Here is a 13402-nt window from a genome sequence, read left to right on the forward strand (position 1 = left end):
TTTTTTTTTTTTTTGCATTCCTAAGCCAATAATTTGATGACCGGCAGAGACTGAAATTACTCCAAATTATTGGTTTAGGGCGATAAAACAAACAAAAAGAAGCAGTGACTTTTAAGCCTGATTTGTAGTTAGTTGTGCGCTGGTGTCATGCACAATAACAGATCTACAAGCTCACGATGCTTAATGCTGCGGTGTTGTGAGTTGGTGGATCAACACATTTCAGTGTGACACTGTGCACAACAAAGAGCAAAAGCCATTAGATTGCCCGTGCTCTATACTATAGTATAGTATATACTATAGTATAGAACACGTTTGTTTGTCTGCTATAGTCTAACCGACAAAATTTGAAAAACAATTGTCGCACTGGGGTGGGGGGAAAAAGCTGACTAGCATTGCTTTATATGGAGAGTTGTCAACAGGGAGAAGACAATGGCCAATGTGCTGTTGTTGCTAGAGGCCTATACCAGTCGACCTGCATGCTATTCAACCCCCATGAATAGGTGAATAATGAAACTACCAGAAAGATGCACCATTCTCCCTTGGGACAAAAACAGATGGGGGGTAAAAGGTTGAGGGGGTGAGAAGCACCGATGCCTGCACATTATCAGTCAGCAGACCATCATGTGAGAGTGGACAAAGTAGACAAGGCATTGGAAATGTGGCGTGTGCGCGAGCGTGTGTGTGTGTGTGTGTGTGTGTGTGTGTGTGTGTTTGTGACTCTAGACGCAGAGCAGTTCATGTGCCAGACATTGATTGTTTTGTGCCGTTGGGGTCAAGTGTCAAGGGTGAGACAAGCAAACACGGGTGCAGAGAGGCTGTGGAACAGCTGAGTCTGTGTTATAAAGTTATAAAGTCAGAGACCCAGAGAAGAGATGTCCTTGAAGTTGTTTTAAAAAATCTTCATCATCATCTTCATCTTTGTCTGTCATAATCACATTATTTTTTCCGTAACGATGAATGAATGAAAATATATTCATAGTAATAAAAAAGAGACACTGGGTGGACTAGGACTGTTTCATCACGAGCATTTCTGGCTAATGGACTGGAAGACGAAACGGGAGCAAATGAGGCTCAGAGCACTGAACAATAAAGTGGTAGAAAAGGCAGCCATAATAATAAGTCTATGGGCCATGCAAGAATCACAGACAGGCCAAATATGGAAGAACATTTCCACTACTGAATAAAAATAAAACGTTTCGTTCTTGCAACTCTTATGAATATTTAGTTTGTCTCACAGATGTAAGATGAGATTGTTTTGAACTTGTATCTGCTATCTTTTAATTAGAATCCTGTAAGTATTATTAAAAAGCGCCTGAGGGTCCATTGAACCCTCAAACTCCACCAGCTCTCCCCCTCTCATGTAAGTAATTGGCAATAAGTAACACCAACTTTGATGCATTGGTTTGGTTTGTTTTCAAAATATGTCTTCATTTTTTTTTTTAGAAAAAGGAAATTAACATTTTGTAGTTGGGTGGTTTGTTCCCGAAAGCAGAGATATGAATGTACAACCAGTCTCTCAGTAATGTGTATGAATGATGATGTGGCACCATGTCCATTCTTTCCACAGTAATATTATTGAAAAGTCTCCTTATGGTATTAATTTCTTCAGAACGTTTTGCAGCAGCAGCATGTGAGCACGAGCACACAAAAGTGTTGTGCATCAGTACTGAAGGAGAAGTCGTTACAATATGCAGCAGTCTAATGGTGTGTTTCTAACGTGCTCCCATTGCTTTTTCAAACAGGTGAAAATGAAACACCATCAGCGTTATACACACTTCATTGCAATTGAGAAATATAGGCACAGTTATTATTAGTTTGCTTTGCACGATAGCTGGCTATACCAGACAGAGTTAATAGAAGTCTCTCAATGTGGTTATTTGCTGCAATGCTGGACATAGTTCAATATTGATAGGTAATAAGGTTGTGTACTTTGTCCACCAATGCAGATTGTAAAGCAATGTTATCTTGCATATTTACTCTCTAGTCTATTTCATTTTAGGTGTTTCGGTTTTGGATGAGTTCCATATCAGTCTCTGTATTTGATCTTTGATGTTGTGTGTTCTGGTTACCCGAGTTCTCTTCTCTAGAACCGGGTTCTGCCTGCTTGACAGTGGTTTTACTAAATCAAAATTTGCTGTCAAAATCCAAACCTGACAGCTGCCTCACCGATCCCTAAGCTTTGTACAGTACTAGCACTGCCTTATTAATAAATAATTTGTTCCTGTTCCTCCCTATATCACTATGCCTGACAATATCCTGCAGCTGTCCAAGCCTCAGCACTCTAGATAAAGTACATATCAAACACAATGGTGTTTCTTATCTGTATCATTTTATTAGCAAATAGACATGTCAGTGCCCTGAGCAAGTGGGCTGGCACTATTTGCTCAATGGTAAACATGTCAGCACATTTCACGGTTCAAATCCGGGGTAGAAAGAGAAAAGTTCCATAGCACTGCTTTAACATGATCACTATGTGTTTAAAGGGTAAGACCACTTTTTGTGTAGTTACCTTGCCATGATGTAACTCCAAATGTGGACAAGAAATACAAAATAATTGCTCCAGTGATTAGAAATTGATAATTAAAAATATGCTCCTCATTGACTTACACTGTACACTAAAACAGTTCTCAAAGTCACTCTTTTAGTACGTAAACAAACACAAACAAAGTTGATTCAGACAATATAGAGCATCACCAAAACTCATGTGGTTTTATTTTTTCATAAAAACATTAACTTCCTGTTGATTTGTCCATTTTATTAGGAAGAATCCGGATCCAGTTCTAAGTAAAAATCAACAGGAAGTTAACATTTTAATGAAAAAATAAAACCACATGAGTTTTGGTGATGCTCTATACTATATTGTCTGAATTAACTTGTTAATTTTTGTGTTTGTTTACGTACTAAAAGAGTGACTTTGAGAGCGGTTTCAGCATACAATGTAAGTCAATGAGGAGCATATTTTGAATTATCAATTTCTAATCACTGGAACAATTTATTTTTTTATTTATTGTCCACATTTGGAGTTACATCATGACAAGGTACTGTAACTACACAACCCAAACCTCAAAGTTGTTTGAATCTCCTTCCTCAACCAATCTTTTCTCCAGGCAGGGGATATTTCTATTTAGACTTTTCAAGCTAATGCCTGTCTCAAAGTGGGGTCCGGGGACCCCCAGCAGTCCCCGAGTGAGTTCCAGGGGGTCCCCAGCTAAATGATAGTTTGGAACCACCAAATGGACCCTTATGGGTGGGTCTGTAACTCAGAGTGTACAAATCTTTTAACCCATTAAAACTGGGAAAGCATCCGTGTAACCACTTGACTATTATTTGATACTCTGGCTAGTCAAAAATAGCAAGCGGCACAAAGTGATGCGCTGTGAGCTTGTAGATCTGCCATTTTTGAGTACTAAACGTCAGGGAGTCCCTGGTACAAAATATTTTGAGATGGGGGTCAGCAGACAAATACATAATTTGGGGGTCCTTGATGAGAATGTTCGAACCACTGAAGAAGAATTTGTATGGGTTAAATCTGAAATCAACCAGCAAATTCTGATGGAACAGAACATTAACGACATATGCAGTCTTTAAAAGCTGTCCAGTAGTAGCCTATACTAGCATGTCCTAGCAGTACTGTGTGTTCTTGTAAATCACCCATGTGAAAGTGGCATCAAAGCGCAACGACCATGGCAACGGCATAACTACAGTTTAACTGTGACATTAATGGCCCCCTTTGTTCGGTGAGGAGAATGCAAAATGACAAAGCATCCCGCCCACACAGACAGAGCAGCCAAAAACACGTAAAGCATTTTAATTTTCACAAAGTGCAAATAAACCAGCAGCACAAACCGGTTGTATTTGCACTTGTGAAAATTAAAATTGATTATTGCGACTGCAGGTTATTGAGAAGTTGGTATTCTTCTGGGCATCTTATTGGCCTCAGTGGAATTCATGTTTGAATCTAAATGTACGCCTCCTTTCACCAGCAGGGGGCAGAATGTTGTTTTCCAACTTATCATTGTCAGGCAAAAACCTTGTATCTCCATAGTTTGTCATGCCACGGCGTCACACAAAATCAGCAAAGAAAATGCCGATCTACAAGAGCACAACACGTTGCGATGCAACAAATTGTGAGCTTGTAGATCTGCTATTTTTTGTCATAAATAATAACTTCACTGTGTCTGAGGAACAGTTTAGGACAAGGTAGGACAAGGAAACGGGGAAATCTCAGATCTGCAAAGCCTAGCTCTATCGTAAAACCTTTCCAGCCGACAACTGAGTGGGCTAAAACAAGCCTGCAAAAGTAATTGCAAGTGCCGCCGCCTGACCCAGGTTTGCTGCAGCAGCGCATGTTGAGTGAGTCCATTGTTTTTAAGCTTCGCGGCCGTTAGCGTTAGGGGAGTGTCGATACAAAGGGTTGACGAAGGACAACTTGGCACCCCTCCAGCCGGGGCCCTGGTGTAGAAGGACACACACACACACACACACACACACACACACACACACACACACACACACACACACACACACACACACACACACACACACACACACACACACACACACACACACACACACACACAGAGAGAGAGAGAGAGAGAAAGAAACGCATACATCCACAGACAGACATCGAAACACACACAAAGACATAAGTCATCATTGACATCTGGACAGATAATTAGCGTTGAGGTCGCGAGGCTGAGGGAGGACTATACCGTACCTCCACTTCTCTCCTCCAGGGGTAGACACTGATGGAGAGCCCAGGACCATCACTCCCCCGGGGGTTCACACGAGGGCAAGTGCTGGGCCTAACATCCAGCGATGGGAGCTGGAGGGAGGGGGAGAAAACCAAGTGAGTCGGTTAGCGACCCGGTCCTGCAGGCTATACAGTATAATATATGACGAATGTGGTCTTACTGACATGCATGAAACGGAAACACGATTAAATGTGAAGATTACCCTACGTTGACTCCATAATTACACCTCCAACCTTATAGGGCTGGTTTTAGTCACCTTACATGTACAGAATGACGGAGCAATTCATTTAGTTTTTACACAGAGGATATTTCTGTGTGTGCATTTATAGTGCAATATTTGAATGTTACATTTGGACAGTTTTAAATATTTCGACAATCTTGACAATTCCACACAAACATATTTGACATGACATGACTGCACTGCAGGCTCTCGACTCAACATCAATATAAATGTTTCTTTTTTAATGCTGTACAGGATGACTCCTATCCTGCTGAGCACCTATACTCACTAATGTGCTGTCTCTCCCACTCCCATCACAAGATAATGCATGCGCGCACACACACACACACACACACACACACACACACACACACACACACACAGATGGCAGCACATTTAGAAGAATAGCGTGAAATTGCTGTGCTCCTGCTGAGTTCTACATCTCTATGATCTCGTATAGGAGCCTCTGAGAGAGCAAATGACTGATGGTACGCACCAACACGCACAGATTCACACTATAAATAGACGCTCGTGGCCAACACGCCCCATGGGCAAGAAAATCAATAATATTAAATACAAGCGCTTATGTAGCCGAAAGGCTCTGTGAAAAAAAATCCCTGACCCATTTGACCTCTAATACCTGTACTGCTGTTAAGAGTTATTTGAACAATATATATGTGTTGAATGCTAGCCTAATGAGATTTGGTACGGTGGAGAATATTAAAACGCACGGTGTCTGAACGGTCGGGCCGTGGAGATTGATGCGATGGCGGGTTTGCTGGAACTGACCTCTTTACTGCAGTCAGAACCTGACTCATCCATCACCCCGTAGTCCATCGGATCAGACTTTCTGTGAAGCCATGAGTATTATATGTGTATAAATACATACATGTGTACACACACACACACACACACACACACACACACACACACACACACACACACACACACACACACACACACACACACACACACACACACACACACACACACACTTATTTCATTTTCAACATTGTTATGACCCTCATCACAGTTGTCGTTTAAACTAAAAGGAGTAGTTCACCCCAAAACAATACTTATTTTCTATCAAATACTGCACCCCATGAAGCCTTGAATTCATTCATTGTTTAGTTTTTGTTGTATTCCTGAGCCAATCATTTGATGACCGGCGGACTGGGTGGAGCCTCCGCTAGGACTCTTTGGCCCTTTTCCACCGGGGTTGAGACAGTTCAGTTACGTTTTTTCCGCCTGTCTAATATTGAAAATGAATCGGTTCAGAACTCTAAAACCTGGTTCAAAACTTGAACCAAAAAATGGTTCCAACCAATTCTATAGAACCAAAGTTATATTGCTGGAAAAGGGGCCATTGAGTATTACAGACTCTTTGAGTCTCCTATACTGACCAATGACCTGGTCATCAAATTATCGGCTTATCTCCATGAATTAAGTCTTCACAGGGTGTGTAATTGCAGGCATGCAAACAGGCCCAAGGTGAAAAAGGTGACAGTGTGCGGGGCCAACGCTGTGCCGCGGGCAAAACCGCGGCGCAAATCTTTTAAGCGTTTATCGGTACTAAACCCACTTTGGGGGGGGGGGGGGGGGGGTGTCATGGGGGACAGTATATACTACACTGTACTGTACTAGCCCTCCTCCCGGCCTGTGTGTCTGTGTGTTAGGCTGTGCAACAGTGACACTTGGTGGTGAACAAATGCTATAACGCTATGTTTTGTGCTCGGACACAGCCAGGGACCCAGGGACACAGCCAGGGACAGACCCAGTGACACAGGGGCAGCCAGGGACAGACCCAGTGACACAGGGACAGCCAGGGACAGACCCAGTGACACAGGGACACAGCCAGGGACACATCCAGGGACAGACCCAGTGACACAGGGACAGCCAGGGACAGACCCAGTGACACAGGGACAGCCAGGGACAGACCCAGTGACACAGCCAGGGACACATCCAGGGACAGACCCAGTGACACAGGGACAGCCAGGGACAGACCCAGTGACACAGGGACAGCCAGGGACAGACCCAGTGACACAGGGACACAGCCAGGGACAGCCAGGGACAGACCCAGTGACACAGGGACACAGCCAGGGACAGACCCAGTGACACAGGGACAGCCAGGGACAGACCCAGTGACACAGGGACACAGCCAGGGCCACAGCCAGGGACAGCCAGGGACAGACCCAGTGACACAGGGACACAGCCAGGGACAGACCCAGTGTCACAGGGACAGCGAGGGACAGACCCAGTGACACAGGGACAGCCAGGGACAGACCCAGTGACACAGGGACACAGCCAGGGACAGACCCAGTGACACAGGGACACAGCCAGGGACACAGCCAGGGACAGCCAGGGACAGACCCAGTGACACAGGGACAGCCAGGGACAGACCCAGTGACACAGGGACACAGCCAGGGCCACAGCCAGGGACAGCCAGGGACAGACCCAGTGACACAGGGACACAGCCAGGGACAGACCCAGTGACACAGGGACAGCGAGGGACAGACCCAGTGACACAGGGACAGCCAGGGACAGACCCAGTGACACAGGGACACAGCCAGGGACACAGCCAGGGACAGACCCAGTGACACAGGGACACAGCCAGGGACACAGCCAGGGACAGCCAGGGACAGACCCAGTGACACAGGGACAGCCAGGGACAGACCTAGTGACACAGGGACAGCCAGGGACAGACCTAGTGACACAGGGACAGCCAGGGACAGACCCAATGACACAGTGACACAGCCAGGGACAGACCCAGTGACACAGGCACACAGCCAGGAACAGACCCAGTGACACAGGGACACAGGGACACCGCCAGGGACACAGGGACCCAGCCAGGGACAGACACAGGGACACATACTGTAGCTGTCTATAGTGTGGTTGAGTGGCTGCACCACTCAAAAATGACAGATGATTATTTACTAAATCAGTACAAATCTAGTCAGTATTGAGCAAGATGTTAACATTCATGTCCTGATAGTCATAGAACAATTAATTTACTCCAACAGGAGCACTAGCCCCTCCTATATTCAGTAGATTTGTGTCCTAAATGCCATTGACAATGAATGAATTGTCATATATCGGCTATTTTTGTCCTACACAATCCTACACATTCATTGTCACAAAAATGACAATGAATGGATGATGTATGATGATAAGGGTCACTTCACACAGGTGTGATTTAAAGAAAGAAACTGGTCCAGCACTCACACTCCCATCTCAAAATCCCTTACAGTTACACTCTTCACATCATGTAAAATAGAAAATTATATTCACTGGCAAAATAATGAATTATAATACAAATAAAATGTTTTGGGATGGTTTAGTCAACAGGGTCAGTTTACTTCATTATTTTAGCCTTAGTCAATTTAAGACATGTAACATGTAACATCCTCTCCTTATTCAACAGTTGAGCTGCATGTTTTCGTTTTTAATATATCCATTTAGTATAAGCCCTGGCACGCACGCACGCGCGCGCGCGCACACACACACACACACACACACACACACACACACACACGCGCGCGTGCTTTATTTATTTACTCATACGCATGCATGCACACACACGAGCACACAGACAGACACACACACACACACACAGCGAGAGAAACTGACGCCGGCGCGTCCACACCACAGACAGTATAACGCAAAGTGCTAACGTTGCTAATGCTAACTGTAGCAGCTAAACTAATGGATCGACTGGCGAGTCACAGACAGTGTGTCAAAATTCATGCCGAGTCCACACAAACAGGGTTTTTTTCCGCGGAGCGACCAGCGGCTGCGCACATCATGCCGCCCAGATGCAAGCAGAAATATCGCTCAGAATCATTAGTGACTCACGAGAGTAGTCTGTCAGATAATTATCCGGGCAGCGAGCTCGGGCTCCACAGACCCCCTCACCCCCCCCAAACATTTTTTTAACGGATTTGCATGAATCACACAGGTCCTATATTTGGGATAAAAACGGCGATTTTCGCCGAAAAGCTACACTTTTGCATGTCTGTAATTGACATAAATTTAAAAAAAAATGGGTGAATTACTCCTTTAAATCATCAGTACTGACGAGATAATCATCACTATTATCATCATCATAATCACCACTGCAGTGTTAATTATTATGATCACAACACCTGACATATCATTTTTCATCATCATCAAAATGAAACTTACAGTAAGTGTTTTTTGGTGTACAAGAACAGAACACAGATGGCAACACCAACGATCAGCATGGTCAAACCGATGGCTATCCCCACATACACTGCATCTGGACAAGAGGCACACGGTTAGACCCCACGGATGTGGCACTCCGGACCCGTTTCCACCAAAACAACACACTGTTACAGAGCCCTGTGGGACCCCAGTCAACCACATAGGGTTTAAGTGGTTGAGTAGAACCTTTTACTTTTACTTTATTGCATCAGATACTTTAAAGTACTAGTAATACTGCTCCACTACATCTCATACGCAAACATTGTACTTTTTTACTCCACTATAATTATATGACAGCTTTAGTTATATATTTTTTATTTAGTATACTTTGCAGACTTATATTGGACTTGTATGAACTATTAACACAAAACCTCCTATTCAAGGTTTCCCCAATTAGCGGCCCCAGTCTGGTACCCTAGTCAAAATATGGCCCTTGAGGAAAATTCATTGGGGAACCCTGCCCTATTCTATACTTCAGCTATTCAAAAATGGCTGACCTACAAGACCAAGCTCACAATGCATTGTAGATCTATTTCTGAAATAATTTCACATATATATATATATATATATGAAATATATTATTTAAAAAGAGTACTTATACTTCATGTAATTACAGTAAAGTACATTTTGCAGCCAATACTTTTGTCATTTCACAGTATAGTGAGTAAACCTTTGAACCTTATTTATCCTGTATATTTTTTTAGTTTTACTTGCAACAGAATATTTCCACATTGCAGTTCCACTACTCAGTTTTTACTTGAATAAAAGTTACAATATCGCAAAGACATTGGCAGGGTGCACACATACAGCACTGTACGCTAAATAATACGCTAAGGACAGGTTTATAGTGCAAGAAAGGGCACTTGTCTTTATTACCTAGCCGTGTGTCTTTTGGTTGGGGTGGCAGCGTGGTAGTGAGAGAGGGCTTCTCCCTCACGTGACAACGGTTGCCAGTCCATCCTGAATGACACCTGGAGAGAGACAAATGTGATGAGAGAGAGACACAGAGACACACACACACACACACACACACACACACACACACACACACACACACAGACTGCAGTCTGGGAAAGAGATGAATGTGAGTTTAGTTACAGGGGATTATGCTACAGAAGGCAATACATGTTCATAACATACCTAATCTCTCAAGACAGCATCACTGCCCATCGTTGTTAGTAGGAATAAACACAGAGGGGCGGTGCCCAGGCAAAAACAACCGAATGGATTCCCAGATTATTACGTACCAACCAGCCATCGAACTGTAGCCTGGAAACCAGACTAATCTGATCTGATCCGAAAAGACCCCTCGGCAGATTAGTCTGGCCCCACTCGGTTGTGATTGGATTTTGCTGCCCCCGAAGTTGTGATGCACCAATCCAGAACCAGTATGCAAATATCATTCAAATATCAGTCATTCATTTATTGGAATCAGCCCCTTGGAAATGCAGCTTCCACACAGAAATTCCAGACCAATATCTAGTACGCACTGATATTAGTCTGGTCATGTCAGGCTAATACACCGGATGAATCATATTACAGTCGGAGTCCCTGTCCACATATCCCATGGTGTGGTAAAGAAAGTAATCTCTGTTCAATAAATATACAATTATGTTTCTCCACCAAAAGACGTCCCAAAGGAGCTTCACATCACAGTACATTTTACTTTGCTCCATTGTCCTTCATTTAGTATTCCACATCCTATGAATTATGCATGGTTTTGATCCTCCAGAATTTGGGTAATGCAGAATATTAACTGACCCACTTGTATTGTAAACTGTATTTTAATGTTTGGAGACAGGTAAGCTTCAAAAGTGGGTCTTTAAACACCACATACAGACAATCTCTCTCAGACAAGGATGGGCACCGGCGAAAAGGATCCATTCATTCATTCAAGCAATTTCTTGGCGCCCCCTGAAAGGCTCCATCTCTGTGAGAATAAGTCCCACTCCCACCAGCTGAGCCAGGGAGCCTCACTCCGTTCCAAACGCACATCTGTTCAATATCAGCCTGATTTCTGACCAACATGCGAGAGAAAGGAGGGAATGTGAAACACACACACACACACACACACACACACACACACACACACACACACACACAGAGGAGTCATAAATCGATTCAGGGGTCGATGCACAGATAGTGTGGCCATGGAATGGGGGGGGGGGGGGGGGGGGGAAGTCCCTCGCTCTGCCTGAAGTCAAGTCAAAATGTATTGACTTGTTTTGTGTAAAACAAGCATTAATAAGACATAAAAAATCATAGACTATGTTTTATATACATTGCAGTACTACGATTCATAGAACTGCAATGTATATAAAACAAGTTTTCTGTGGCATACGTTGACTGAGCTAGACTGTGGATGGGGAGATGATTCCAGAGACAAGGCACTCGATAGGAGAAGGTTCTGCCACCTACTTTTACTGCTTGATCTATTTGTGAGTATTAGCTTTGGGTGTTAGGTGGGATGGTACTAGATTTTGTAGGTTAATCCTCCTCGTGAACAGCAACCACTTGATCAATACTTCACTGCACAACAGTTTAGGACATAACAGAACTAAAGAAAACATTGCATGAATGCACCTTGGACGTATCCTCAGTGATGTATCCCAAGGTCATCAGGGTTTCGGGTCTCTCGAACATCATACCCCTCACTCAGGACAAGGTTTGTGCACACACACACATCTGGATTCTGGACATAGCTAGCGCCCCTCAAAACTAGGGGTGCCGATACCCAAGTGGTTAGGCATGTACCACATAGACTAGATGCCTAACACTGACAGCCAGTTCCCGGTTTGATTCCCTGGTCTGGCGGACTTCCCCAACTCTCCCTTCCTGTGTCCTGTCTCTCTATACTGGACATAGCAAGTACTCACACGCTTTACAAAACAAACTAAAACTAATTCATTAAGAAAATAAATAGTAAAAAGGATAACAAACTAATGGAAAAAAAATCATTACAATTAAAAGGCAAAAGGGCAATTTGAATTACGTGGGTAATGCAAGTCTGAAGAGGTGGGTTTTGAGGGTGGTATGTGAGCCGGAGAGTGAGTTCTAAAGGGAGGGTGTTCTGCAACTGAGAAAGCCCTGTCACTGTCACCTACCTTGTCAATTTGTTCATTCTTCTTTACAGTCTATGGTGGCAAGCAAATGGACACTCTCATAGCCAGGAAAGGCAAGAAGCGCACCATCTACGTAGATGCACTGCGGCTACTACTGTATAGCTATAAGCTCAAGACCCTGATATTAGATAGGAGAGTGTGGAGAGGGCAGCGATTCAGAGTTGGTGTTGGCTAGACCGCACTTTCACGTCGCACATACTGTACGTCCACCAATGGCCTCTCATGCTCCACTACAGCTAGCTATATCATCACCGGAGATGCCACAGGAGAAGCACACACACACACACACACACACACACACACACACACACACACAGGTAAAGACCACGGTTACATAATGAGGGGAGCAGTGGTGGGGAATGCTGCTGGAAACTAATAGAGGAGGGAATATCAAAGAGGAGTACGGTATATTGAATGAGAGAATGATAGCGTAAGAAAGACAATATTTATGCAGGGGGAAATGCCCCCTGGAGTTTGACAGTTTATGGGAAAGAATATTTTTGCAATGTTTTCCACACTCTATGGGTCCCATAATGACAAGCTTTTCATTTGAACATGACACTTTAAATGGGAGTGTGGGAAAGGGCTGTGTAGATGCAGCAGTGCTGCGTATAATGCAGTTTGTCAGGTGGCTTTGAAGAGCATCCTCAAAAAAACAAACGCACAAATGTAATGTAGATAGTGAGACAGAGATGTTAAATCCTCACAAGCCCATGATGACATTAGCAGATGCGTCCACACAAGTATCATATTGTCCGTGGCAACTTTCATGTCCTATTCGGGATTCCCACGAGCACCAACATTTCTACTGAGCTAACAGAGAGCTTGTTTGGGGAAGGCAGGATAGTTCCCTTTGAGTTTCATGCAATATGTCAACCATTAAGTAGTGGTCTTACACAACTACAGGATCTGTATATCTGTATAAAAAGGGCAGGGAGACCAACTGCAACCACCGTAGTTGTGTAAATTATATCATACTAACATACACTACCTTCTATTCACTAAGTAAAGCTATGGATTGCAGATTTAACCACTTGAACCCCAGCAGTCTGATATAGCAGATCTACAAGCTCACAGCGTATTTG

At 43.8% G+C, this 13402-nt stretch overlaps 1 protein-coding gene across 1 annotated transcript in view; it reads right to left on the reverse strand.

The window, feature by feature from the left end:
- Nucleotides 1–4337: 4337 nt before the first annotated feature.
- The window catches only part of malrd1 (MAM and LDL receptor class A domain containing 1), a gene marked incomplete at its 5' end in the record, with an annotated part of 78739 nt that continues 69674 nt past the window's right edge, over nt 4338–13402 (reverse strand). Inside the window, 5 exons of the mRNA XM_080793330.1 lie at nt 4338–4452; nt 4718–4825; nt 5764–5824; nt 9157–9250; nt 10072–10166. Of these exons, the coding sequence (XP_080649456.1) occupies nt 4369–4452; nt 4718–4825; nt 5764–5824; nt 9157–9250; nt 10072–10166 (442 nt within the window). The 3' untranslated portion in view covers nt 4338–4368. The remainder of the gene's footprint in view (nt 4453–4717; nt 4826–5763; nt 5825–9156; nt 9251–10071; nt 10167–13402) is intronic.

This window comes from Protomyctophum bolini (genome assembly GCF_963924005.1).
Source record: "Protomyctophum bolini genome assembly, chromosome: 21".
Taxonomy (NCBI): Eukaryota; Metazoa; Chordata; class Actinopteri; order Myctophiformes; family Myctophidae; genus Protomyctophum; species Protomyctophum bolini.